We start from the raw sequence: 25,251 nt of genomic DNA, 5'->3' as shown, positions 1-25,251 counted from the left end.
CATTTTTCACATACACCCTACTAACATTAGTAGTGTGGAATATGCAAAAAAAAAGGGATATGAGATGGTTTACTGTATGTAAACCATGTCTCATATCCTGTTGGGTTTGTGAAGGGAATTGAATTACCGGCTTTTCTATAGAACACTGCTGCGTATTTCTCGCAAGTCACACTGCTGGTCCGTGTGTAATCCGTATTTTTCTTGCCCCCATAGACTTTCATTGGTGATTTTTTTGCGCATTACAGTGACAAACGCAGCATGCTGCAATTTTGTACGGCCGTAGAAGACCGTATAATACGGATACGTAAAATACGGCTGATAGGAGCTGGGCCATAGAGAATCATTGGGCCGTGTGTTATGCGTATTTTACGGGTGTATTTTCTGCGCTCATACGTCCGTAAAACTCGCCAGTGTGACGCCGGCCTTAAACAACAGAATATAACTCCAAGTAAATCAAACTTCTGTGAAATCAAACTGTCCACTTAGGAAGCAACACTGTTTGACAATCAATTTCATATGCTGTTGTGCTAATGGAATAGACAACAGATAGAAATTATTGGCAATTATCAAGACACACTCAATAAAGGAGTGGTTCTGCAGGTGGGAACGACAGACCACATCTCAGTACCAATGCTTTCTGGCTGATGTTTTGGTTACTTTAGAATGTTGGTTGTGCTTTCACACTCGTGGTAGCATAAGACGGACTCTACAACCCACACAAGGGGCTCAGGTAGTGCAGCTCATCCAGGATGGCACATTATTGCAAGCTGTGGCAAGAAAGTTTGCTGTGTCTGTCAGCATAGTGTCCAGAGGCTGGAGGTGCTACCAGGAGACAGGGCAGTACACCAGGAGACGTGGAGGGGGCCGTAGGAGGGCAACAACCCAGCAGCAGGACCGCTACCTCAGCCTTTGTGCAAGGCAGAACAGGAGCACTGCCAGAGCCCTGCAAAATGACCTCCAGCAGGCCACAAATGTGCATGTGTCTGCACAAATGGTTAGAAACTGACTCCATGAGGATGGTTTGAGTGCCTGATGTCCACAGATGGGGTTGTGCATACAGCCCGACATCATGCAGGACGCTTGGCATTTGCCACAGAACACCAGGATTGGTAAATTCACCACTAGCGCCCTGTGCTCTTCACAGATGAGAGCAGATCCACACTGAGCACATGTGATAGACATGACAGAGTCTGGAGACGGCGTGGAGAGCGATCTGCTGCCTGCAGCATCCTTCAGCATGACCGATTTGGAAGTGGGTTAGTAATGGTGTGAGATGCCATTTCTTTGGAGGGCCGCACAGCCCTCCATGTGCTTGCCTGAAGTAGCCTGACTGCCATTAGGTACTGAGATGAGATCCTCAGACCCCTTGTGAGACCATATGCTGGTGTGGTTGGCCCTGGGTTCCTCCTAATGCAGGACAATGCCAGACCTCATGTGGCTGGACTGTGTCAGCAGTTCCTGCAAGATGAAGGTATTGAAGATATGGACTGGCCCGCCCGTTCCTCAGACCTGAATCCGATTGAACACATCTGGGACATCATGTCTCGCACCATCCACCAACATCACGTTGCACCACAGAGTGTCCAGGAGTTGGCGGATGCTTTAGTCCACGTCTGGGAGGAGATCCCTCAGGAGACCATCCGCCGTCTCATCAGGAGCATGCCCAGGCATTGTAGGGAGGTCATACAGACACGTGGAGGCCACACACACTACTGAGCATCATTTCCTTGTCTTGAGGCATTTCCACTGAAGTTGGATCAGCCTGTAACTTCATTTTCCACTTTGATTTTGAGCATCATTCCAACTCCAGACCTCCGTGGGATATTAGTTGTGATTTACGTTGATAATTTTTAGGTTTTATTGCTCTCAACACATTCCACTATGTAATGAATAAAGATTTACAACTAAAATGTTTCATTCAGTGATATCTAGGATGTGGGATATTAGTGTTCCCTTTATTTTTTTGAGCAGTGTATATAGATGTGTGGGACATTAGAAGACAAATTCTGAGTAACACACTTTAAAACTATATATAATTGAGGATGAAGGTGCATAGAGAGCAACTAATCCACTAGTAATGCAATAATCCACCTAAAATATTCCCAGCCTAGCACCACTCTAAAGTGAAATTTCACATGTAATTCACGCCCAGCCATTTCCCTTCTGTAAGTAAACGCATCAGCACGCTGCATGTTTGGTACATCTGGCTGAGTAAATGCCTGAGATTTCATGGGCAATGCCAGTGACCAGTGCTCCCTCTAAGCTGATTAGTCTTTTAACTCCCTACATCAGGGAGCGACGCTCTAACTGTTGTATAACTACAACTCAAACAATTCCTTAGCCGCTACCTCAAAGGCTACTTCTATAAGGTGATGCTGGGAGTTCCGGTTTCACAATAGCTGGAGTGCTACAGGTTAATGACCCCTGTCCTATATTTAATTTTTTCGACCCTAAGGGTATGTGCACACGTCCGGATTTCTTCAGGAATTTTTGCGTTTTTTTTGCAGAATTCCCCGATAAAAACGCAATAATTCTGCACAAAAAACACTTAAATTATGCATCCTATCATTTAGAATGCATTCCGCATTTTTTGTGCAAATTTTGCGTTTTTTTCCGCAAAAAAACGCAATCCGCAAAAAGAAGCAACATGTTCATTCTTTTGCGGATTTTTTGCGGATTTCCCATGATTTCGGAGTGTCAGGAGGAAATCCACAAAAAATCCGCAAAAAAAAAGCTAAAATTTCGCAAAAAAAAAAAGCAAAAAAAAAAATTGCGCATTTCTGGCAGAAATGTCCGGATTTTGTCAGGAAAATTTCTGCAAGAAATCCTGACGTGTGCACATACCCTTATGGTACTGACAGGTTCCCTTTAATAAGGATCTCAAAGAGGAAAAAAATGCCGTTTTTCAAGCTCTATGACTTGACCACCAACATGTATACAATTAGTCTTTTTTTTATACCTTCTTATATAAAGGACATAATGCGATAATTGTAGACTGACCTAATACTCCCCCTGGTGACAGTGAAACAACTCTACAACCTTCCAATAATACAAGAAAAATAAAAAATATCATTGCTGCCACCTAGTGGGCATCAGAGCAATCGCTATTGCGAAATCTACATTGCTTATATTCATTTGTAGTTATTTTTAGGAACTTGATTAGTAATTGTTCACCTTATGCTTCAATGATGAGTGGAAATGTCAGAGCTATAAATCACTGTCCGCTAACGAGCTGCTCATGTAAGCTGCAATTGAAGCGGCTCCATGATTGATTGATGGTCCAATTTTGACATCTGTATTTAGAGCTGCACACTGCAACATTTGCATGAGCCTGCACATTTAACTAGTTACTACACAAGAACTGCACACATCTAGATGCCGGTGGGTTTCCAAATGCATATATTACAACAGATACTTCTACATCAGCTGATGCCGGGGTATTGATAGTATTTATTTCATACTCCTGGGTAAGATGGTTTTATAATAGGTAATAACTAATCTCATGGTGGTCAACTGAGGATGGGGTGTTTCTACACACTGTGGCTAAGGTAAATATGTAACATTATTGTTTGGTCATACTTTAGTGGTTAACACGACCATTTATTGTAATAAAATTATGTTAAGATAATGCAGGTAGTTTAAAGGCAAGTTCACACTGGGCGTCTTTTTTCTGCAGCAAAACCTGATCTCTTGGCAGGAAACAATCTGCAGTAAAAAAAACCGTTTTCCTTGGTTTTTCTTGCGTTTTTGATGCATTTTTGACATGCTGGATTTTTTTCTTGTGCATGCTGGTAAAAAAAAAGTCTTATTCCAAACAGTGAGGTTTTGGCACAAAAAACAATGCAGAAATGATACCAGCATTTTTGGTGCGCTTTTCAGCGTTTTTTCACCACCCATTCAAGTCAATAGGTGAAAAAAGTTGAAAAACCGCTGAAAGAAGTGACATGCTCTACGTACAAAAAAAATGCAAAGCACAAAATATTGATGACAAAAAAAAAACAATGTGTGTGCAGGAGATTTCTAAAATCTCATATAGACATAGCTGGTACTGTAAAACGCAGCTGAAAATTAGCATAAAAATGCTGCAAAAACAGCTAAAACGCCCAGTGTGAACTTAGCCAAAGACAGGTAAGTGTACACAGACACACATACAAACACATAACATAACACACTGCATGTTACACACAATGTATGTTACATACACACTGCATAATACACACACACACTGCAGGTTGCACACATACTGCATAGTATACACACACATACAAACATATTACATAACTCCCAGTGGATGTTACATAAACTGCATGTTACACATACACTAATGCTATACATGCACACACTGCATATTACACCCACTACATGTTACATACGGACTACATAACACATACTACATAGCATACACACACTGCATGTTACATACATACTTCATGACACACAAACACACACTGCTTGATACACACATACTGCATAGTACACATCATACACACACTGCATAATGTACACACACATGCAAACGTTACATAACACTTACTGGATTTCACATAAACTGCATGTTGCACACACACACGTATAACACATATACTACATGTTACACACACACTGCATGCTACACACACACGTATAACACATATACTACATGTTACACGCACACTACATGCTACACACACACATATAACACATATACTACATGTTACACGCACACTGCATGCTACACACACACATATAACACATATACTACATGTTACACACACTGCATGCTACACACACATATAACACATATACTACATGTTACACGCACACTGCATGCTACACACACACGTATAACACATATACTACATGTTACACGCACACTGCATGCTACACACACACGTATAACACATATACTTCATGTTACACGCACACTGCATGCTACACACACACGTATAACACATATACTACATGTTACACGCACACTGCATGCTACACACACACGTATAACACATATACTTCATGTTACACACACACTGCATGCTACACACACACGTATAACACATATACTACATGTTACACGCACACTGCATGCTACACACACACGTATAACACATATACTTCATGTTACACGCACACTGCATGCTACACACACACGTATAACACATATACTACATGTTACACCCACACTGCATGCTACACACACACGTATAACACATATACTACATGTTACACGCACACTGCATGCTACACACACACGTATAACACATATACTACATGTTACACGCACACTGCATGCTACACACACACGTATAACACATATACTACATGTTACACCCACACTGCATGCTACACACACACGTATAACACATATACTTCATGTTACACACACACTGCATGCTACACACACATACTCTGCATGTTACACATACAATCGTGCCCAAAAGTTTTGAGACTTACAGAAATGTAGTTTTTCACAAAGTTTACTCCTTCCGTGTTTTTAGATTTTTTAGCCCATTGTTTCTATAGTTTCTGAAGTACAATTATAAGCATTTCATAACATTTTACATTTTTATTGAAAAGTACATCAAGTTTTTGTAAAGACTCACTATTTTCTGTGTTGACCCTTATTTTTCATGACTTCTGCAGCTCGCACTGGCATAACAACAACCCATTCTTGCCTAATCCGTTCTTCAAGTGCATTACAATTTCTGTGTTTTTGTTTGTCCACCCACTTTTTGGATCGACCACAGGTTCTCAATAGGATTGAGGTCTGGGAAGTTTTCTGGCCTTGGACCAAAAATGTCAATGTTTGTTCACCGAGCCACTTAGTTATCACTTTTGCCTTGTGACATGGTCTCCATCATGCTGGAAAAAAACATTGTTGAGGGCTTGATTGGTTTTTTTTTGGGGGGGAGGAATATGTGTTGTGCGATGTACTGGAAAATGGTAAAGGAAATTCCAAGTGCTGTGAAAGACCTCACAATTTTTCATTTTTATTTTTATTTTGCTGCTACGTTCTTTGGGCCCGATTCATCAAAGCTATCACGCCAGAATTCTAACATAAAAGCTTGAAAATTTGCAAAATCTAAACGCCAAAATTTAAAAAAATTTAACTTGAACCAAAACCTTGACTTTTAGCATTTTTACACCATTTTCTCTTGGCTCCGAAAAAATGGGCACGGCTGGGGTGGAACAGGGGCGTGGCAAATGCCGCTGGTCAAATTCATGATGAGCAGGGGCTGGAGTAAGATTTGTGGAGAGGTGTACACCACTCATCCACCGCTCCTGATTTATTAAAAAAAAGGCGTACACAATCAGGAGCTGACCAGCATGCCCTCTCATCAAGACCAGTGTGAACAACGCCGGTCTTGATTAATCTGACCCATTGTGACTCTAGTAATATCATTCTCTAGGTTAGTAAAATTACGTCAATACTTAATATTAACTATAGAAATATTATGTTTTACCTTTATATATATTATACTAATATAAGAAATAAATAATTGTGACCTATTATGAACATTCTTCAATATGTTATATTCTCTCATTTGAAAAATTCCATCAAAACATCACTGTATTGATGCTGTAAGATGCGTTCCATGCATCACTGTTATGACTTCACTGGATTAAACATTAAAATTCATGAGCGTAAGAACGTAGGGTAAGGACGGCAATTGTACTGTAGCTATAGCAACCTGATTAAATGTAGAATAATGGCAGAAGTAAATAATAGAAACCTATGAGTCAGACGCACAGCAGCACATTCATTTCATTAGTTGTGCTGATGTCAGACAACAGACAACGTGCAGGGCATGCAGACTGGCAAAACGTCAGCAAAACCTACAGATAAAAGGATTGCCCTGGAGTTGGCACTATGGATTGGTGCTACTGAAAAGTGATGCTTCAATCGCACTGATGATAAATACAGCATCTGTGGGAATACGTAATATTTGATCCTAGAGGAATAGCTCTAAGGCCAATGTATCAATCAGAATAGTAAAAGACTGACCTTTAGTAGTACATTGTATTTTATTTGATGTATGGTTATAGACAGTCTATTCACATGGGCACTGTGGAGAAAAAGAGGAGATATCAAAATCAAAGTTCATGAATGGGATAACATTAGCTTACCTTCATATTAGAACTTTACCTTGTAAATGCACGCATGGATCTTACATAGCGCTCATTTCCTTTCCAATAAAATCATAGCATGTTTTGCATGTAGAGAAAGGAAAAAAAATTCTCCATCTTCCTTCTACTTCTATGCCCAGAAAACAACTGGTTACCAGAATTTCTCCACCACATTATGCCAGGGGCAAAATTACTTTTGCATTTCTATTTTTCTAAAAGTGATTACAAGTGTTTTTCTATATCTGTTTTTATGCTACCGGCTTAGTAGCTCTGCCAATGAAGATGGCACGAGCTATCAAGTTCTGGGATTGGCTACAACTGTGATGTGCACTGTCGAAATGATGTCACCGCTGCAGCCAAAATACTGAAACCATAGCAGAAGGAAGCTGGCACTGGACCTGGTGAGAGTGGGTACCTGCTCTGTTTGTTATGTTATGTGTGTTGGAGTCCAATTTTTGGAAACCCCCTTTAAACCCTACACCCCGAATCCTGTTTTCAAACTTCCTGACCAGGCCAATTTTTTAAAATTCTGATCAGTGTCATTTTATGGGACAATAACATTGTACTTGATATATTGTACTTAAAAAATTTTGCAAAATTTGATTGGCATTTTTTGTGAAAATATCAGAAATTTTCATTTTTATGCTCTTAAACCAGAAAGTTATATCACACAAAATAGTTAATAAACAACATTTCCCATTTGTCTACTTTACATCAGAACAGTTTTTGAACCATATTTTTTTTGTTAGAAGGGTTAAAATTTGATCATCGATTTCTAATTTTTCCAATAAATTTACAAAATCATTTTTTTTAGGGATCACATTTCAAGCAAGTTTGGGGGGCTTATATGACAGAAAATACAGTTCCTAAAAGTGACACCATTCTAAAAACTTCACCCCTCAATGTGCTCAAAACCACATTCATGAAGTTTATAAACCCTTCAGGGGCTTCATAGGAATTAATGGAATGTGGCAGGAGAAAATGAACATTTAACTTTTTTCACAAAAATTTTAATCTAGACACGTTTTTATTTTTACAATGGCAACAGAGAAAATGAGCCCCAAAATTTCATGTGCAGTTTCTCCTGAGTACACCAACACCACATATGTGTCGGAAAACCACTGTTTAGGCGCAAGGCAGGGCTGAAAGGGAGGGAGCACCATTTGACTTTTTAAACACAAAATTGTCTGGAATCGAGAGCGGATGTCGTTTAGCATTATGGAGAGCCCCTGATGTGCCTAAACAGTGGAAACCCCCCACACGTGACCCAGTTTTGGAAACTAAACCCCCCAAGAAACTTATCTAGATGTGTAGTGAGCACCTTGAACTCCCAAGTGCTTCAAAGAAGTTTATAATGTAGAGCTGTGATATTGGAAAATCACTTTTTTCCACAAAAATTATCTTTTAGCCCCATTTTTTTATTTTCACAAAGGTAAAAGAAGAAAATGGACCCAAAAATTGTTGTGCAATTTCTCCTGAGAACGCCAACATCCCATATGTGAGGGAAAACCACTGTTTTGGAGCACAGCAGGGCTTCAAAGGGAAGGAGCACCGTTTGACTTTTTAAACACAAAATCGACTGGAATCAAGAGCGGATGCCATGTCGTATTTGGAGAGCCCCTGATGTGCCAGTGGAAAACCTCCATAAGTGACCCCATGTTACAAACTAGACCTCAGAAGGAACTTATCTAGATGTGTGGTGAGCACCTTGAACCCCCAGGTTCTTCACAGAAATGTATAACGTTAATACTTGAAAATACAAAATCACGTTTTCCATAAAAATATTCTTTTAGCCCCATTTTGTTTTTAATTTCACACTGGTAACAGAAATCATCAACCGCAAAAAATTGTTGTGAAATTTGCTCTGAGTACATCAAAACCCCATATGTGATGAAAAAGTACTGTTTGGGTGCACGGCAAGGCTCAGAAGGGAAGGAGTGACTGTTTGGAGAGCCGACTTTGATGGAATGGTCTGCATGCGCCATGTCATGTTTGAAGAGTCACTGAGGTGCCTAAACAGTGGAAATCCCCCACAAGTGACACCATTTTGGAAACTACACACCTCAAGGAATTATCTAGAGTTATAGTAATGATAATAGTTCTTTTGGTTTTACCGGTATATGAGTTTAGAATGTGGTGTTATGTGTAAGATGTGCAGTGTACATCAGATTATAAAAGTGTGTTGTATCAACAGGGTAAAACAAATTGTATTACATTTTGGACATGTAGTACGCTTAATGCAAAGGCCAGGTTTCTCGATGCAGGTGTCACAATTGTCTTTTTTTATTCCCTTCTTGAATCATATTCTGCACTTTTTTTGTGATCTTCACTTCTTTGCTGCCCTGTGCTGGAAATTGTTCACCTGGTACAATATGATCACCATCAGTTTCAGAAGAACTGGGACCCTCACCTTACTAAGTGCCAAGTGCCAAACATTAGGGCCTTGATGACTACCTCCTGAAACTGAAAGAAGGTCCTCATATTACCTGCAGATCGAAACAGCACAAAAGCATTGTGGAGTGCAATGTGTATGGACAATTTTTTTGTACCATTCAATTGATTTTCGCATGGCACTGTATGGTTTGATTACCTAATCTGAGATATCTATACCCCCCATGTACTTATTATAATCCAAGATACAATCTGGCTTTGGGACATTTATTGTGGTATCTCGGACAGTGACAAGGGAGATGTTGTTACAGTGCATGGTGGTCAAGATAACAACATCCCACTTGTCCTTTTCTGCTTTCGCCCTTCCTCAGCAATTGCCCAATTAGCTGCTTTGGGAGACCGCTCTGATTTTTTCCACACAGTGCCACATTCAACTGTACCTCTGACAGAGAGGTTCTTGAAAAGTGAAATGCTGGTGTAAATGTTATCTATGTAGAGGTGATACAGCAATTTACAAACAATTTCCCACTCACCTCCAGGACAGGAGGACATTCAGGGGGTCAATCTGTGTCCTTCCCTTCGTAGACCATGAATCTATGTATGTACTTTGAGGCACTCTCCTCGCACAGCTTGTACAGTTTAAATCCATACCTAACCGTCTTACTGGTCAGGTATTGTTGAAATTTTAAACTGCCTTTGAGATTAACCAGAGTTTCATCTATACAGATGTCCCTTTGGGGGTTGTATGCCTCAGCAAATTTTCTGCTGACGTGTTCAACTACTGGCCAAATTTTATACAGATGATCAAGGAAATTTTCTGCCGAAGTGTTCGTTCAACTACTGGCCAAATTTTAAACAGATGATCAAAGATAAGATCACCATGATGCAAAAAATTGTTGGATGGCTTCAAATCGTGTCCTTGTCATGGCCATACTGTTTACCGGTGTGTCCTTTAGAGTATATCAGTACTCCAGTATTGACGAAGCTCTGGTTTTCTGACTGTGCCCATATGCAGTACAATATCTCAAAATATCATAATTTCTGCTGCATTTACAAGGGTCCATCTGGTGCCTGATGACGAGGGATTTTGGGTGAAAAATGTATGGGCATACAAATTTGTCTGGGCCACTTTGAGGGACAAAGTAAATGTCTCTCCTCTCCTGAAATGTGCCTCCACCCTTGGCACTCATTCCCCAGGATCATTGTTTACCATTAATTAACTCAAGCTCTTTAAAGCTCTTGACACAATGGTGTGAAATCCTCTGGAGCTGCAGCCATCTGGGCCCTTTGTGTGACCAAGCACATGGTACAGCAAGGCTATGAGGTATTGAATCTGGAAAATAACTTATAATAGTAGAATGCAATATCTCTAAAACTAGCCGAGCACATATTCAGAATCGACGTTCATTTCTCTATGCGTCCATATTATTTAGCCACCTGTAGCACTTTAGATTATGGAGCTATAAAGCATAGCTAACAGGAATTACATACGGTGGTCATATTTAGTCTCTATGAGCAGATAAAATCCAGCGGAATACGGTTGGCGGTACAATCAACCCATTCAGAGCTTCATGCGCAAAGTTATGGGCCAGCCACAGATCTAGGCAGAAAATCATATTCTCAGACATCGGAGGAGAGAGGCTGCACCACCCAGGGGTGGGAGCAGATGTGTGAGGTAGCAGCCTAGGAGATATAAGGCAGCTCCTCATTTTGGACTCAGTTTTTCTGATGGCCGGAGGATACGTTAGCTGACATAGCCTGGAAAGCCTGTAACTAAGATTTGGATCTGCGATCCATCAGTGCCTCCCTGTGGTCACATGCTACATAACACGGTAACTGCAACCTATCTATACCCTATCCTTGTACTACACTCCTGACTGTATATATTTGCTCTTGCATGTATATACAGTGTATAGCTGTATTTTCTAGTGTGCCTCCTCGGCGACTAAATATAAAATTAATCTTGGGCTGCTCTTTTATCTCGATCCACGAATCCCCACGTCTGCACGCTCCGTTGGTTATTATACGCTACCCCAGGGTTGGTTCCAGACCCGATATAAGCCTGCTGTCGGACGGGGCTTATTTTAAATTATGCCATTCTTAATTAAGCAGATAAAAGGCCTGGAGTTGATTTGAGGTGTGGTGCTTGCATTTGGAAGGTTTTGCTGTGAAGTAAACATGCGGTCAAAGGAGCTCTCCATGCAGGTGAAACAAGCCATCATTAACCTGCGAAACAGAAAAAAATCCATCCAAGGAATTGCTACAATATTAGGAGTGGCAAAATCTACAGTTTGGTACATCCTGAGAAAGAAAGAAAGCACTGGTGAACTCATCAATGCAAAAAGACCTGGGCCCCCACGGAAGACAACAGTGGTGGATGATCGCAGAATAATCTCCATGGTGAAGAGAAACCCCTTCACAACAGCCAACCAAGTGAACAACACTCTCCAGGAGGTAGGCGTAACAATATCCAAATCTACCATAAAGAGAAGACTGCATGAAAGTAAATACAGAGGGTTCACTGCACGGTGCAAGCCACTCATAAGCATCAAGAATAAAAAGGCTAGACTGGACTTTAAAAAAGCCAGCAAAGTTCTGGAAGAACATTCTTTGGACAGATGAAACCAAGATCAACCTCTACCAGAATGATGGAAAGAGAAAAGTATGGCGAAGACGTGGTACAGCTCATGATCCAAAGCATACCACATCATCTGTAAAACACGGCGGAGGCAGTATGATGGCTTGGGCATGCATGGCTGCCAGTGGCACTGGGTCACTAGTGTTTATGGATGATGTGGCACAGGACAGAAGCAGCTGAATTAATTCTGAGGTATTCAGAGCCATACTGTGTGCTCAGATCCAGCCAAATGCAGCCAAACTGATTGGTCGTCGTTTCATACTACAGATGGACAATGACCCAAAACATAAAGCCAAAGCAACCCAGGAGTTTATTAAAGCAAAGACGTGGAATATTCTTGAATGGCCAAGTCAGTCACCTGATCTCAACCCAATTGAGCATGCATTTCACTTGTTAAAGACTAAACTTCGGACAGAAAGGCTCACAAACAAACAGCAACTGAAAACCACCGCAGTGAAGGCCTGGCAGAGCATCAAAAAGGAGGAAACACAGCTTCTGGTGATGTCCATGAGTTCAAGACTTCAGGCAGTCATTGCCAACAAAAGGTTTTCAACCAAGTACTAGAAATGAACATTTTATTTAAAATTATTTAATCTGTCCAATTACTTGTGGTCCCTTTAAAAACAGGGTGGCACATGTTAAGGAGCTGAAACTCCTAAACCCTTCATCCAATTTTAATGTGGATACCCTCAAATGAAAGCTGAAAGTCTGAACTTCAACTGCATCTGAATTGTTTTGTTTAAAATTCATTGTGGTAATGTCTATAACCAAAATTAGAAAAATGTGGTCTCTGTCCAAATATATATGGACTTAACTGTATATCCCCAGGTTGGACTGGTGATATATATCCCCCCTCACTGGGAGCGCCTCACTAACTCGTACCTATAAGGGAAGCCTTTCCGGCGACTATTTGCCCTCGGTGCAGTTCCCTGACTGACCTGAGGCAAGTGGTGGCGCCAGAGAGCCGATCCCTGCTGGGTCCTTCTCTCGACACCACCTTCCCCTGTGAGATCCCTCACAGCCACCATAAGATTTATTATTTCCTCACTGAAAAAGAATTTGATAAGTCAATATTAGTGAGGCCTCTAATGTTAAACTGCAGATGAAATCCAGAATAGCAGGCTGATAATTTTTTGGGGGTGGAGTCCATATGGAATCGATTGCTGAAGGGGATGCCTGGCTCCTGGGGGGCCTTGCTGGGGGAGGAGGAAGAGAAATAGAGGAATGTGGAATCTTCCTCGTTGCCTGAAACCATGTCAGAGGCAAGGAAAGCGTAAACCTGCTCTAGTGAATAGCATCTTCGTGACAAATAGTCCATTTTTATTTTATTCTTCAAAATAATGGGGATGCGTGTAAGTGGTGATTTTACATGTGTATTGTGTGGGGCGTGTGTAAAGGGTATTATTCATTATAAAAAGTAAAGAGAAAAAAAATCAGAGAAAAACAAGAAAAAGGGAACATTTTGAAGAAATGCTTAGAAGAAAAATTAAATAAAAAATCAGTAGATATAAAAAAAAAGTTTGCATAAAAAAAATTACCATGTTCACTACACTAATGCCCTACCTGTAAAATTACTTGCTTTTTTTCCAAACAAAAAACGGATGTCACTAACACTGCTATGTACGCTCCCCTAATGCACTAGCTAAGAAATTACCCGGCAATAACATCATCTTCCCCCTTCATTCTCAGATATAATAGAAAAACTATCTCTCCATAGGTCATATGAAATATCCTTCGCCTTAGCGAATAACCAGCTAGTCAAATTTACAAATAAATGGTCTCACTGGGACAATATCTATCCCTAGCTTCTATCCTTAAAGATACAAATCTAACATACATACAGTGGGGTAAAAAAGTATTTAGTCAGTCAGCAATAGTGCAAGTTCCACCACTTAAAAAGATGAGAGGCGTCTGTAATTTACATCATAGGTAGACCTCAACTATGGGAGACAAACTGAGACAAAAAAATCCAGAAAATCACATTGTCTGTTTTTTTATCATTTTATTTGCATATTATAGTGGAAAATAAGTATTTGGACAGAAACAAACAATCAAGATTTCTGGCTCTCACAGACCTGTAACTTCTTCTTTAAGAGTCTCCTCTTTCCTCCACTCATTACCTGTAGTAATGGCACCTGTTTAAACTTGTTATCAGTACAAAAAGACACCTGTGCACACCCTCAAACAGTCTGACTCCAAACTCCACTATGGTGAAGACCAAAGAGCTGTCAAAGGACACCAGAAACAAAATTGTAGCCCTGCACCAGGCTGGGAAGACTGAATCTGCAATAGCCAACCAGCTTGGAGTGAAGAAATCAACAGTGGGAGCAATAATTAGAAAATGGAAGACATTCAAGACCACTGATAATCTCCCTCGATCTGGGGCTCCACGCAAAATTCCACCCCGTGGGGTCAGAATGATCACAAGAACGGTGAGCAAAAATCCCAGAACCACGCGGGGGGACCTAGTGAATGAACTGCAGAGAGCTGGGACCAATGTAACAAGGCCTACCATAAGTAACACACTACGCCACCATGGAATCAGATCCTGCAGTGCCAGACGTGTCCCACTGCTTAAGCCAGTACATGTCCGGGCCCGTCTGAAGCTTGCTAGAGAGCATTTGGATGATCCAGAGGAGTTTTGGGAGAATGCCCTATGGTCTGATGAAACCAAACTGGAACTGTTTGGTAGAAACACAACTTGTCGTGTTTGGAGGAAAAAGAATACTGAGTTGCATCCATCAAACACCATACCTACTGTAAAGCATGGTGGTGGAAACATCATGCTTTGGGGCTGTTTCTCTGCAAAGGGGCCAGGACGACTGATCCGGGTACATGAAAGAATGAATGGGGCCATGTATCGTGAGGTTTTGAGTGCAAACCTCCTTCAATCAGCAAGGGCATTGAAGATGAAACGTGGCTGGGTCTTTCAACATGACAATGATCCAAAGCACACCGCCAGGGCAACGAAGGAGTGGCTTCGTAAGAAGCATTTCAAGGTCCTGGAGTGGCCTAGCCAGTCTCCAGATCTCAACCCTATAGAAAACCTTTGGAGGGAGTTGAAAGTCCGTGTTGCCAAGCGAAAAGCCAAAAACATCACTGCTCTAGAGGAGATCTGCATGGAGGAATGGGCCAACATACCAACAACAGTGTGTGGCAACCTTGTGAAGACTTACAGAAAACGTTTGACCTCTGTCATTGCCAACAAAGGATATATTACAAAGTATTGAGATGAAATTTTGTTTCTGACCAAATACTTATTTTCCACCATAATATGCAAATAAAATGATAAAAAAACAGACAATGTGATTTTCTGGATTTTTTTGTCTCAGTTTGTCTCCCATAGTTGAGGTCTACCTATGATGTAAATTACAGACGCCTCTCATCTTTTTAAGTGGTAGAACTTGCACTATTGCTGAGTGACTAAATACTTTTTTGCCCCACTGTACCTTTAAAATGTTTATTATATTTTAGTATATTGTTTTTTATTGTATTTCTATTATAACTTTGAAGCGTTAAAAAGTGTTTGAAACGCTTAAAATTGAAAATTGATAATAAAACAAAACAAAGCATTATAGACAATGATTATATGTCAAATATCAAATATTGTATTATATGTTATATGTTACTTAATGGCAAACAATGCCTATAAACATGAGTCATGTTATGTTACTAAAATGAAACCAAAATAAAAATTATTGGAAAAGAAATTACCCGGCAATAGCAATTCTTTTTTTAAGACCTATGACACTACTCTCTACTAAATAATGGTAAACTGACTGAACAGAGAACTAGTCTGAACTGGTGCATAACCAAAAAAGACGTACATAGCAAATAGATCAATGGCTGCGCTCAATTGTACTAAAGCAAGGGAATGTGCGATGCATGAAATGTGAATAGCATAATAGCTTGTGAAATCTATGAAAAAACACATGAGTCAGGGACCCATCCGATCTATGAGATTACCTTGACGTTGGTGGATGGGCTCACATTTTGTGGCAAAAATTTGGTGCTAAGCATCTCATGTGTTTTTTCATAGATTTCACGAGCCATTATGCTATTCACATTTCATGTATCGCACACTTCCTTGCTTTAGTACAATTGAGTGCAGCCATTGATCTATTTACTACTCTCTACTATTGATGAGCGAATAACATTGTTGCTCTGGTCTCTCCGAGCATGCTCGGGTGATCTCCGAGTATTTTGTAGTGCTCAGACATTTTGTTTTCATCACCTCAGCTGCATGATTTACAGCTGCTAGCCAGGCTGAATACACGTGAGGAATGACTGTTTGTTAGGGAGTTCTTCACATGTATTCAGGCTGTCCAGCAGCCATAATTCATGAAGCTGAGGCGATGAAAACTAAATGTCCGAGCACTACAAAATACTTGGACATCACCCGAGCAACAATGCTATTCGCCCATCACTACTCTCTACCAATTTTTCTTTTAAAAGAAAATCTGTTGTCACTTTCACTGTGAAATACGCTACTCTAACTATATAAAAAAAAGAAAGGCCTTTGGCTCAGACTCTGAGCAGCAGTGATGCTGATCAGACGCCGCACACATGAAAAAAGAGGACATAAAAATACGATTGGGAGTGGGGGATTGGAGGTGGGTGAATGGGGGGAGCTGGAACAGGGATTGGGGAACTGCTGCTGCTGTGATCACAGATCAGTCACACAGTAGCCAGCACACAGAACAGATCGCAGGAGGCTCAGCACAGCACTGGATCGCAGGAGGAGACAGATCGCAGGAGGATCGCACTGGCCACAAATGATTTTCTGTCCCTCAGCTAACACAAATGGTCCTTTGGCCCTTTAGCGCTGATTGGTCAGTAACTATTGATCAGCCAATCAGTGCCAAAGGGGTAATCAGGAGAGGTGACATTACGATCACCCCAATCATTGTTACCGCTGTGATTGATGCTGTCTTTGGCTAGTTTCACATTTGCGTTTAAAAACGCAGCGGTTTTAACGCACACGCAGCTGGTGAAAAAACGCATGTAAACGCGTGCAAACGCTGCGCTTTTTAGACGCATGCGTTTTTGCATGCGGTAAAAAAACACGGCGTTTTGCTGCGTTTACATGCGTTTTTTCCTGCGTTTGCGTTTTTGAAACACATGCTGAGAAGTGTGTGACAGCTGCCAATCATCAAAATTAGGGTTGAGCGAAACAGATCGGCCAATTTCAAAAGTCGCCGACTTTTGGCAAAGTCGGGTTTCGTTTAATATATATATATATATATATATATATATATATATATCATTGAGACACACATATATATATATATTTAAATTTACTTCAGCGCGATATAGCAGAAAAGCCGATTGCCGGCTTTTCATTTCTCCTGCCTAAACCTGACATGATATGAGACATGGTTTACATACAGTAAACCATGTCATATCCCCCTTTTTTTTGCATATTCCACACTACTAATGTTAGTAGTGTGTTTGTGCAAAATTTCGGTGCTGTAGCTATTAATTTTAAGGGTTAAATAGCGGAAAAAATTGGCGTGGGCTCCCGCGCAATTTTCTCCGCCAGAGTGGTAAAGCCAGTGACTGAGGGCAGATATTAATAGCCAGGAGAGGGTCCACGGTTATTGCCCCCCCCCCGGCTAAAAACATCTGCCCCCAGCCACCCCAGAAAAGGCACATCTGGAAGATGCGCCTATTCTGGCACTTGGCCACTCTCTTCCCATTCCCGTGTAGCGGTGGGATATGGGGTAATGAAGGGTTAATGTCACCTTGCTATTGTACAATATTGCAAAGTATTTTAATGAAATAAACACACAGGCTGTTGTAATATTTTATTGCTCTCTCAATCCACCTGAAGACCATCGTTCTGTAACAAATTAAAAATAATAAACCAACAATATACATATCTTCCGTAGATCTGTAAAGTCCCACGATGTAAATCCATCTGAAGGGGTTAAAATATTTTACAGGCAGGAGCTCTGCTATAATGCAGCTGTGCTCGTGCCTGTAAACCCCGGGGAAAGAAGGTAATGTAGGTCAATGACCTATAGTTACCTTCAGTCGCAGTGATGCGCCCTCTGCTGGATGTCCTCATATGACGTCGAGCGTGGGAAAAGGCCAAGTGCCAGAATAGGCGCATCTTACAGATGTGCCTTTTCTGGGGTGGCTGGGGGCAGATTTTTTTAGCCAGGGGGGGCCAATAACCGTGGACCCTCTCCAAGCTATTAATATCTGCCCTCAGTCACTGGCTTTACCACTCTGGCGCAGAAAATTGCGCAAGAGCCCACGCCAATTTTTACCACGATTTAACCCTTAAAATTAGTAGCTACAGCGCTGAAATTTTGCACATACACACTACTAACATTAGTAGTATGGAATATGCAAAAAAAGGGGGATATGACATGGTTTACTGTATGTAAACCATGTCTCATATCATGTCGGGTTTAGGCAGGAGAAATGAAAAGCCGGCAATTGAATTACCGGCTTTAGGGTTAGGGGTAGGGTTAGGGGTAGGGTTAGGGTTTGGATCCCTTTATCACCTTGATGGTGGGGGGGTGGCTTATCAGTGTGTATTCTTGTTTTTTTCTATAAAAACGCATGCGTTTTTAACGCAAACAAATACATGTGCTTAAAAACGCATGCGTTTACATAGACAGCAATACGTTTTTTTGCCGCAAAAACGGAGATCGTCTGGGTGAGTATAACCATTTTTTATTTTTTTTATTATTTTTAAACATTCTATCTTTTACTATAGATGCTGCATAAGCAGCATCTATAGTAACAAGTTGGTCACACTTGTCAAACAGTATGTTTGACAAGTGTGACCAACTTGTCAGTCAGTTTTCCAAGCGATGCTACAGATCGCTTGGAAAACTTTAGCATTCTGCAAGCTAATTACGCTTGCAGAATGCTAAAAAAACGCGAAAACAACGGGAAAAAAACGCAAAAAAAAAATGCAGATTTCTTGCAGAAAATTTCCGGTTTTCTTCAGGAAATTTCTGCAAGAAATCCGGACGTGTGCACATACCCTTAGCATTTAGTGAATATGGTAAAAAAAAAAAATAAATAAATAAAATAAAATTGTGGGATTTTTTTTGCTATTTCCCCGCACTTGGATTTTTTTCCCATTTTCTAGTACATTGTATGGTAAAATAAATAGTGTTCTTCAAAATGATGTCCGCAACTCGTCCCGCAAGAAACAGGTCCTCACACGGCAATATTGTTGGAAAATTAAAAAAATTATGGCTCTGGGAAGAAGGGGAGCAAAATACGAAGAAAAAAATATGAAAATGGCCCAGGGGTGAAGGGGTTAATTTTTATTATTTTATTAGTAGTTTGTAAATCCACCTTTGGATTCAACACTGCCTGAATCCTTCTGGGCATGCTCTTGGATTAGATTCAAACATGTCTAGACCGAAATCTAATCCCAGGTCTCTTCTACACATTCCCAAAGTTTGTGCATACTGATTGACTCATTTGGGTATGTATACAGTTTTTTCTTCAACGCTTCCCATAATTGTTTGATTAGGTTGAGGTCTGGGGACTGTGCGGGACAATCCAGCACCTCTACTGCATTGCCATTGACCTATTTCTTTGCCAATCTCGACGTATGCTTCGGGTCGTTGTCCTGCTGGAACACTATGTTGTCCTTTTCATACCCATAGTACTTGAGTGTACGAAGTAACTCATCTTGTAGGACACTCACATATAGCTTATTATCAAGACCACCATCGATCCTGGTCAAGTATCCAATGCCTTTGGCTGTGAAACAACTTCATATCATCCTTCACCAAACCTGACAGTTCCCTCAATTTCTCAATCCATTAGCCCCTTTTTCCCTTGTTTCTTCCAGACCTACAGTAGGTAGATCAAAGTACACTGACTTTCATCTGATCGCTCCAAATCACCCGTTTCCAATCTTCTGCTGTCCACGTTTCGTAATTTTTTTGCAAACTCAAGCCAACGCTTCGTATTACCATGTTGAGGTCGAGGCTTCTTCACTTTTGTGAGCCACTATTGCAGACTTGTGTAACGTGCATTGCACGGTGCTTGCTTGCACATCTGTGATCTGACTATTACGAAGCATATGAGCCACCCCACTCCCGTGTTTGTTGCCCCAGAACGGATAGACCTTGTGATGAGCCAACTTGTTGACTCTGATATTTTGCCTGGACGTTCATTTCTTGGGTTTTGAATGGATGGAAGGACTTCATTTTGTATTCTTCCAACTGTCACAGCACTCACATGATGCAGTTTGGCAATTTTCTTGGCCGAGAAACCAATATCGATGAACTGGATGATGCTGTTTCTTTTTTCTTTGGAAATCTTCATGGCTGCTACTCAATTCGAGCCAGCAACCTATCACTTGGGAATGAACCTAATAACACACTGAGCTATTAGGGAATTTCAAAACAGGTTGTAATTAGTAATATACAGGAAGAAAAAGATTTTTCCACCACCAGGCGCAAAACAGTAACAATGCAGTGATGTGACAACAATCTGCATAACTAATCATATGCTAAAGAGTTGCAAGTCAAATTTATGTAGGAGATGGCCAAGATAATTGTCTATAAAATGATGGCAGTCTCACCTTCAAAACAGTAGTGGATGGTGACATATGGAGCCTGAATGTCAAAAGTTCAAAAGCCTATTGCTCATCACCGTATTTTATTTTAAAAAGCAACGCCTGACTCTAACCCTGTTTCATCAAATTGTTTAAAAAAATCCACACCAGTGATTCCGACGTAGTACACCGAATCCAAGGTAGTCCACAAATGGTAACCTGATACACATAAAAAGAAAGTGGTAAAGAAATAAAAACAAGAAACACTCTCTAATTTATCAATTTATTATTAAAATAAAATCCCCACAGTTCCGACATAATCCATGGCGTTCCCATGACGTACTGATGGTGATGTCAGTAACTACACTGCTGATTAGAGTCACCAGGTCTCAAAGAATGCAGCATGACTGCGACTCTGATGAGCGGTGTAGTTACTGGCATCACCGCTGTTCAGGGCCGCTGGGTATCGTAAGAGCCAGCAACTTAGATTTTGCACTGCAACCTATGGTTCTGAGAACGTTTCCTGGTCAAGTCTCACAAGAGATGATGTTACTGAGTTACTAACATCATTGCTTGTGAGACATGACCGGGAGTGACCTATGAAGTGTCATTCTCATAACAACGCTTCATAGGTTGCAGTACAGAATTGGTGGGCGTCGTGGGAACACTATGGATTGGTGAATGAGTGATTAGGGGGACTACGTCGGATTCCCTGGACTGTTTTTTTTTATTTATTTTTTTAATAAATTGGTTAAAATGGTTAGAGTCGGAAAGTGTTTTTTAAAATAAAATATTTGTGTGGGTTTTTTTTGCCTTACTGTGTGGGTAAAAAAATTCTCACACCAATTTCCTTGCATTGGCGAGTGTGATACCATTATCACATCCAATCGCAGCATTCAGATGAGCACTGAGTAACAGCATGCAGATGAGCATTTAATAACATTGGTCAAAGTACAATTTTTTTCTCGCATTGCACTCCTCTGCATTATACACCAGTGTGAGTGAGGTCTTTACCATGATAAATTTGAGTCATCCAAAGTGTCTAAATGTAAGTCAGTATTGACAAATGTGCCCCATCAACCCTGATTGTTGACAATTTAATAAAATGATCAAACAGTTGCAACAATTTTATATAGTGTAAACCTTTCATGTGTATCCTGTATATATAATCTTCATCTTAAAGGGGTTTTTCACTATGTTGGATAGGTCGTCAATACTCGATCAATTGGGGGCCAACACCCAGTACTCCCATTGATCAGCTGCTCAAAGCCACGCCAGGTGCCAGATCAGAAAAACACTGCTATGTCACACTATTTAGTGGCCACTGCCAGGTACTATGGATCATCTCCTACTTGAATAAAGGCTGATCTGCAGTACTGACAGTGGCCACTAAACAGAGCATGGAGCCCCTCCATAAATTGTTTACCTCCAGCCTTAGTTGGAGGCTGTAACAGCTGATCAGTGGTTGTTCTGGGAGTCGGCCCAGAAACAGTCTATGATTATTGATGACCTATCCTAAAACCCCTTTAAGATTAGTAAACTTTACCAACAGAGAACCTGTAACCATTCTGTTATGTTTGATTTACAGCTGTCTTATTGACTGTGTGCTGCATGAGACGGAAGAAGAAGGCTTCTAACCCTGAGAATAATTTAAGTTACTGGAATAATGCGATTACAATGGACTATTTCAACAAGCATGCAGTGGAGTTACCGCGAGAGATACAGTCTCTGGAAACATCAGAGGTAATGCTCTGGATAGGACCCTCTTTCTCAAATTACACATTTGTTGTAATGGCAAATAACAACAATATATTTTTTAAACGAAACCTGTCATCCCGTTTTTGATATGAGATAAAAATATGGTTCAATAGGGCCTGAGCTCAGCTTTATATCAGTACCTTTCATATCCCCTGATTCCCCACCTTTGCTGCTAAAATACCTTAGTAATCTCTCCGTTTTTGTATGTTAATCACCCCGGTCCGATGGGCGGGGCCTAATCACTGTTTTTTCCACTGCTCCTTGGCGTGTCAGATGTAACTAGATCTGTGAATACCACAGATCCCGGTCAGTTTCTGCGGTTGCGCATTCAATTAGCCTCTAGCGCCTGCGCAGTATGCTTTGACCAACTGTGGGCAAAGCATGAAATCATTATCATCGGCTTTTGACCCTATGCTCTGTGCCCCGGAAGAATAGAAAGACTTCCAGGGTACAGAACGTCAAGGAAAATGAAGGCGCATGCGCAATAATGAGTTGAATGCTTTGTCCACTGTTGGGCAAAACATACTGTGCACGAGCGAGACGCCACTGGAATTCGCAGGTGCAGAAAACTAAGCAAAAGCAGGAAAGATTCGTAGAGCAAAGCTCGGCGATTAGGCCCTGCCCATCGGACCGGACCGGGGTGATTGACATATGAAAACGGAGAGATTACTAAGGTATTTTGGCAGCAAAAGTGGGGAATTGGGGGATATGAAAGGTACTGATGTAAAGCTGAGCTCAGACCCTATTGAACCATATTTTTATCTCATATCAAAAAAATGGGTGACAGGTTCCCTTTAAAAAATAAATGGCTTTTAATCAGCTGAATTAGGACAGGGTTGAAAATAATCAGCAAAACCCATGCATTACTTTGATGTGTACATATAGGTTCTTGTGAATGGCCAACAATACATGGAGGGATAGATATAAGCAGGCAGATAAAAGGTTCAAGATATTTTATAACGATAATAAACTTCTTGACCGAACTCTATCAAGAGCTGCCTCCTCACCCTACACAGGCGGTTCCATCTCAAGATGTTTGCTCAGGTTTGTTCAAGACGTTCAGGTCACCTTTCTATGTAACCAAAGCTTTTACTTCATCTCAGCATTCTGGGGATTATATAATTCACCCCCTACTTGTGCTTCTCAGAACTCTTATCTGACCTATCATAAAAGTCACATAATTACTAAGGTTCTACCTTTCTCGATCAATAATGCATGATCTATCACACAATTATGTATGACCCACAATACTATTTGTTATGAGAAAAACATCTAGCCCTTTTCAAATGCTGATCTAGTATTTGCCATTACTACCTATTGACATAGGGCATTGCAGATTCTGACTACTGTAACTGTAAAGAACTCTTTCCTATTTAGATATCAGGATCACTTTTCCGCCACATTGATCTTCTGCGCAGGTGCAGAAGATCAATTCAGACACTGCCCATACAAGGTTGACAGTGTTCACGTAACTGCACTAGCGCACATGCGTGGGATTACAGTACCAACCAGATCAGTATGACGCTGATGGGAGGGAGGTGATAGTATAATAAAGTGAGGCAGTGATTTCTTTCAGGCACCGCACACCCTGGAAGAAATCACTAACATAAAAGATTATAAATCAATTTCTCAATGTCTACACTGCAGCTATGAGACATACAGGTAAGACTGGTTTAGCCATTCAATTACCTGTATGCCCATAGTAATGGATAAAAATTATCCAGGGGGTGACAGATTCACTTTTATATAACATTGTAATCATGGGTTATTTCTCTTTTTATGCACTATAAAATCCTATTTGCTTTTGCAGCTGCTGCTTGACATTGCCTTCTGCTGCTTAGCTTACTTGTAAGCAGAAGTGTGACCAAGTATATGATTTTATCCTTTATTCTCTAATGTCATGGTATATTACACTAAACCTTTAAGCAATCTTTTTTTAGGAGAAAGGGAGGAATGGATGATTTTTGTGAGTTTTTGATGTATATTCAACTTTTCATAATGATCTTTCTATTTCGCTTTCCTTAGGACCATCTCTCAGAACCACGTTCTCCAGCCAATGGGGATTATCGGAACAGTGGAATGGTTCTCGTCAACCCATTTTGTCAAGAAAATCTTTTTTCAGCACATGAACAAGTTTCTGAAATATAATGATAACTGAGCGAAGATATGTTTAATACTGTGTTTTACATCCAGGACATAAACAGCCTTGATCAAAATGGACAACTTGTAACCAAACAATGGATGCGTGAAAACTTTTTCTTGACCTACAGTAGAAAGTGGAAAACAGGTGGTTTAAAGTTTAGTTGGATTTAGTTAAATTTACAGCCATCCCATTCTCCCATCTCCAAAGTTCCTTAAAAGTGGATCATACCCCCATATAAATATGCTTTGTGTACCCCCTTCTCCCTCAATGACTATAATGTTTTCAACTTGTTTTCCTAAGGATTGTCATCTTTTTACAATTGTGGTAATACTTTACAGAATAATCTGTGGCTTTATAAATAAAGTTATTTATATGTAAAACTGTGCTGTTTTTGTTTTTTAGAATATGCAATATTACAGTTTAGTAGATATATTTTACTAGATGATGGCCCGATTCTAACGCATCGGGTATTCTAGAATATGCATGTCCACGTAGTATACTGCCCAGTCACGTAGTATATTGCCCAGTCACGTAGTATATTGCCCAGCCACGTAGTATATTGCCCAGCCACGTAGTATATTGCACAGTCACGTAGTATATTGCCCAGCCACGTAGTATATTGCCCAGCGACGTAGTATATTGCCCAGCCACGTAGTATATTGCCCAGCCACGTAGTAT

The 25,251-nt window shown here is 40.6% G+C and overlaps 1 protein-coding gene across 2 annotated transcripts in view; it reads left to right on the top strand.

Annotated features, from left to right (window-relative positions):
• TMEM108 (transmembrane protein 108) overlaps positions 1-24,949 on the top strand; it is a 307,097-nt gene extending 282,148 nt beyond the window's left edge. For both annotated transcript variants that reach the window (XM_077271905.1, XM_077271906.1), the window contains 2 exons: positions 22,261-22,415; positions 24,456-24,949. In XM_077271905.1, coding sequence (XP_077128020.1) covers positions 22,261-22,415; positions 24,456-24,578 — 278 coding nt within the window. In that variant the 3' untranslated portion in view covers positions 24,579-24,949. The remainder of the gene's footprint in view (positions 1-22,260; positions 22,416-24,455) is intronic.
• Positions 24,950-25,251: the final 302 nt, after the last annotated feature.

This window comes from Ranitomeya variabilis, chromosome 6 (assembly GCF_051348905.1).
Source record: "Ranitomeya variabilis isolate aRanVar5 chromosome 6, aRanVar5.hap1, whole genome shotgun sequence".
NCBI classification, from domain to species: Eukaryota; Metazoa; Chordata; class Amphibia; order Anura; family Dendrobatidae; genus Ranitomeya; species Ranitomeya variabilis.
Note: the sequence above shows the minus strand (reverse complement) of the source record. Positions and strands in the feature narration are given on the sequence as shown.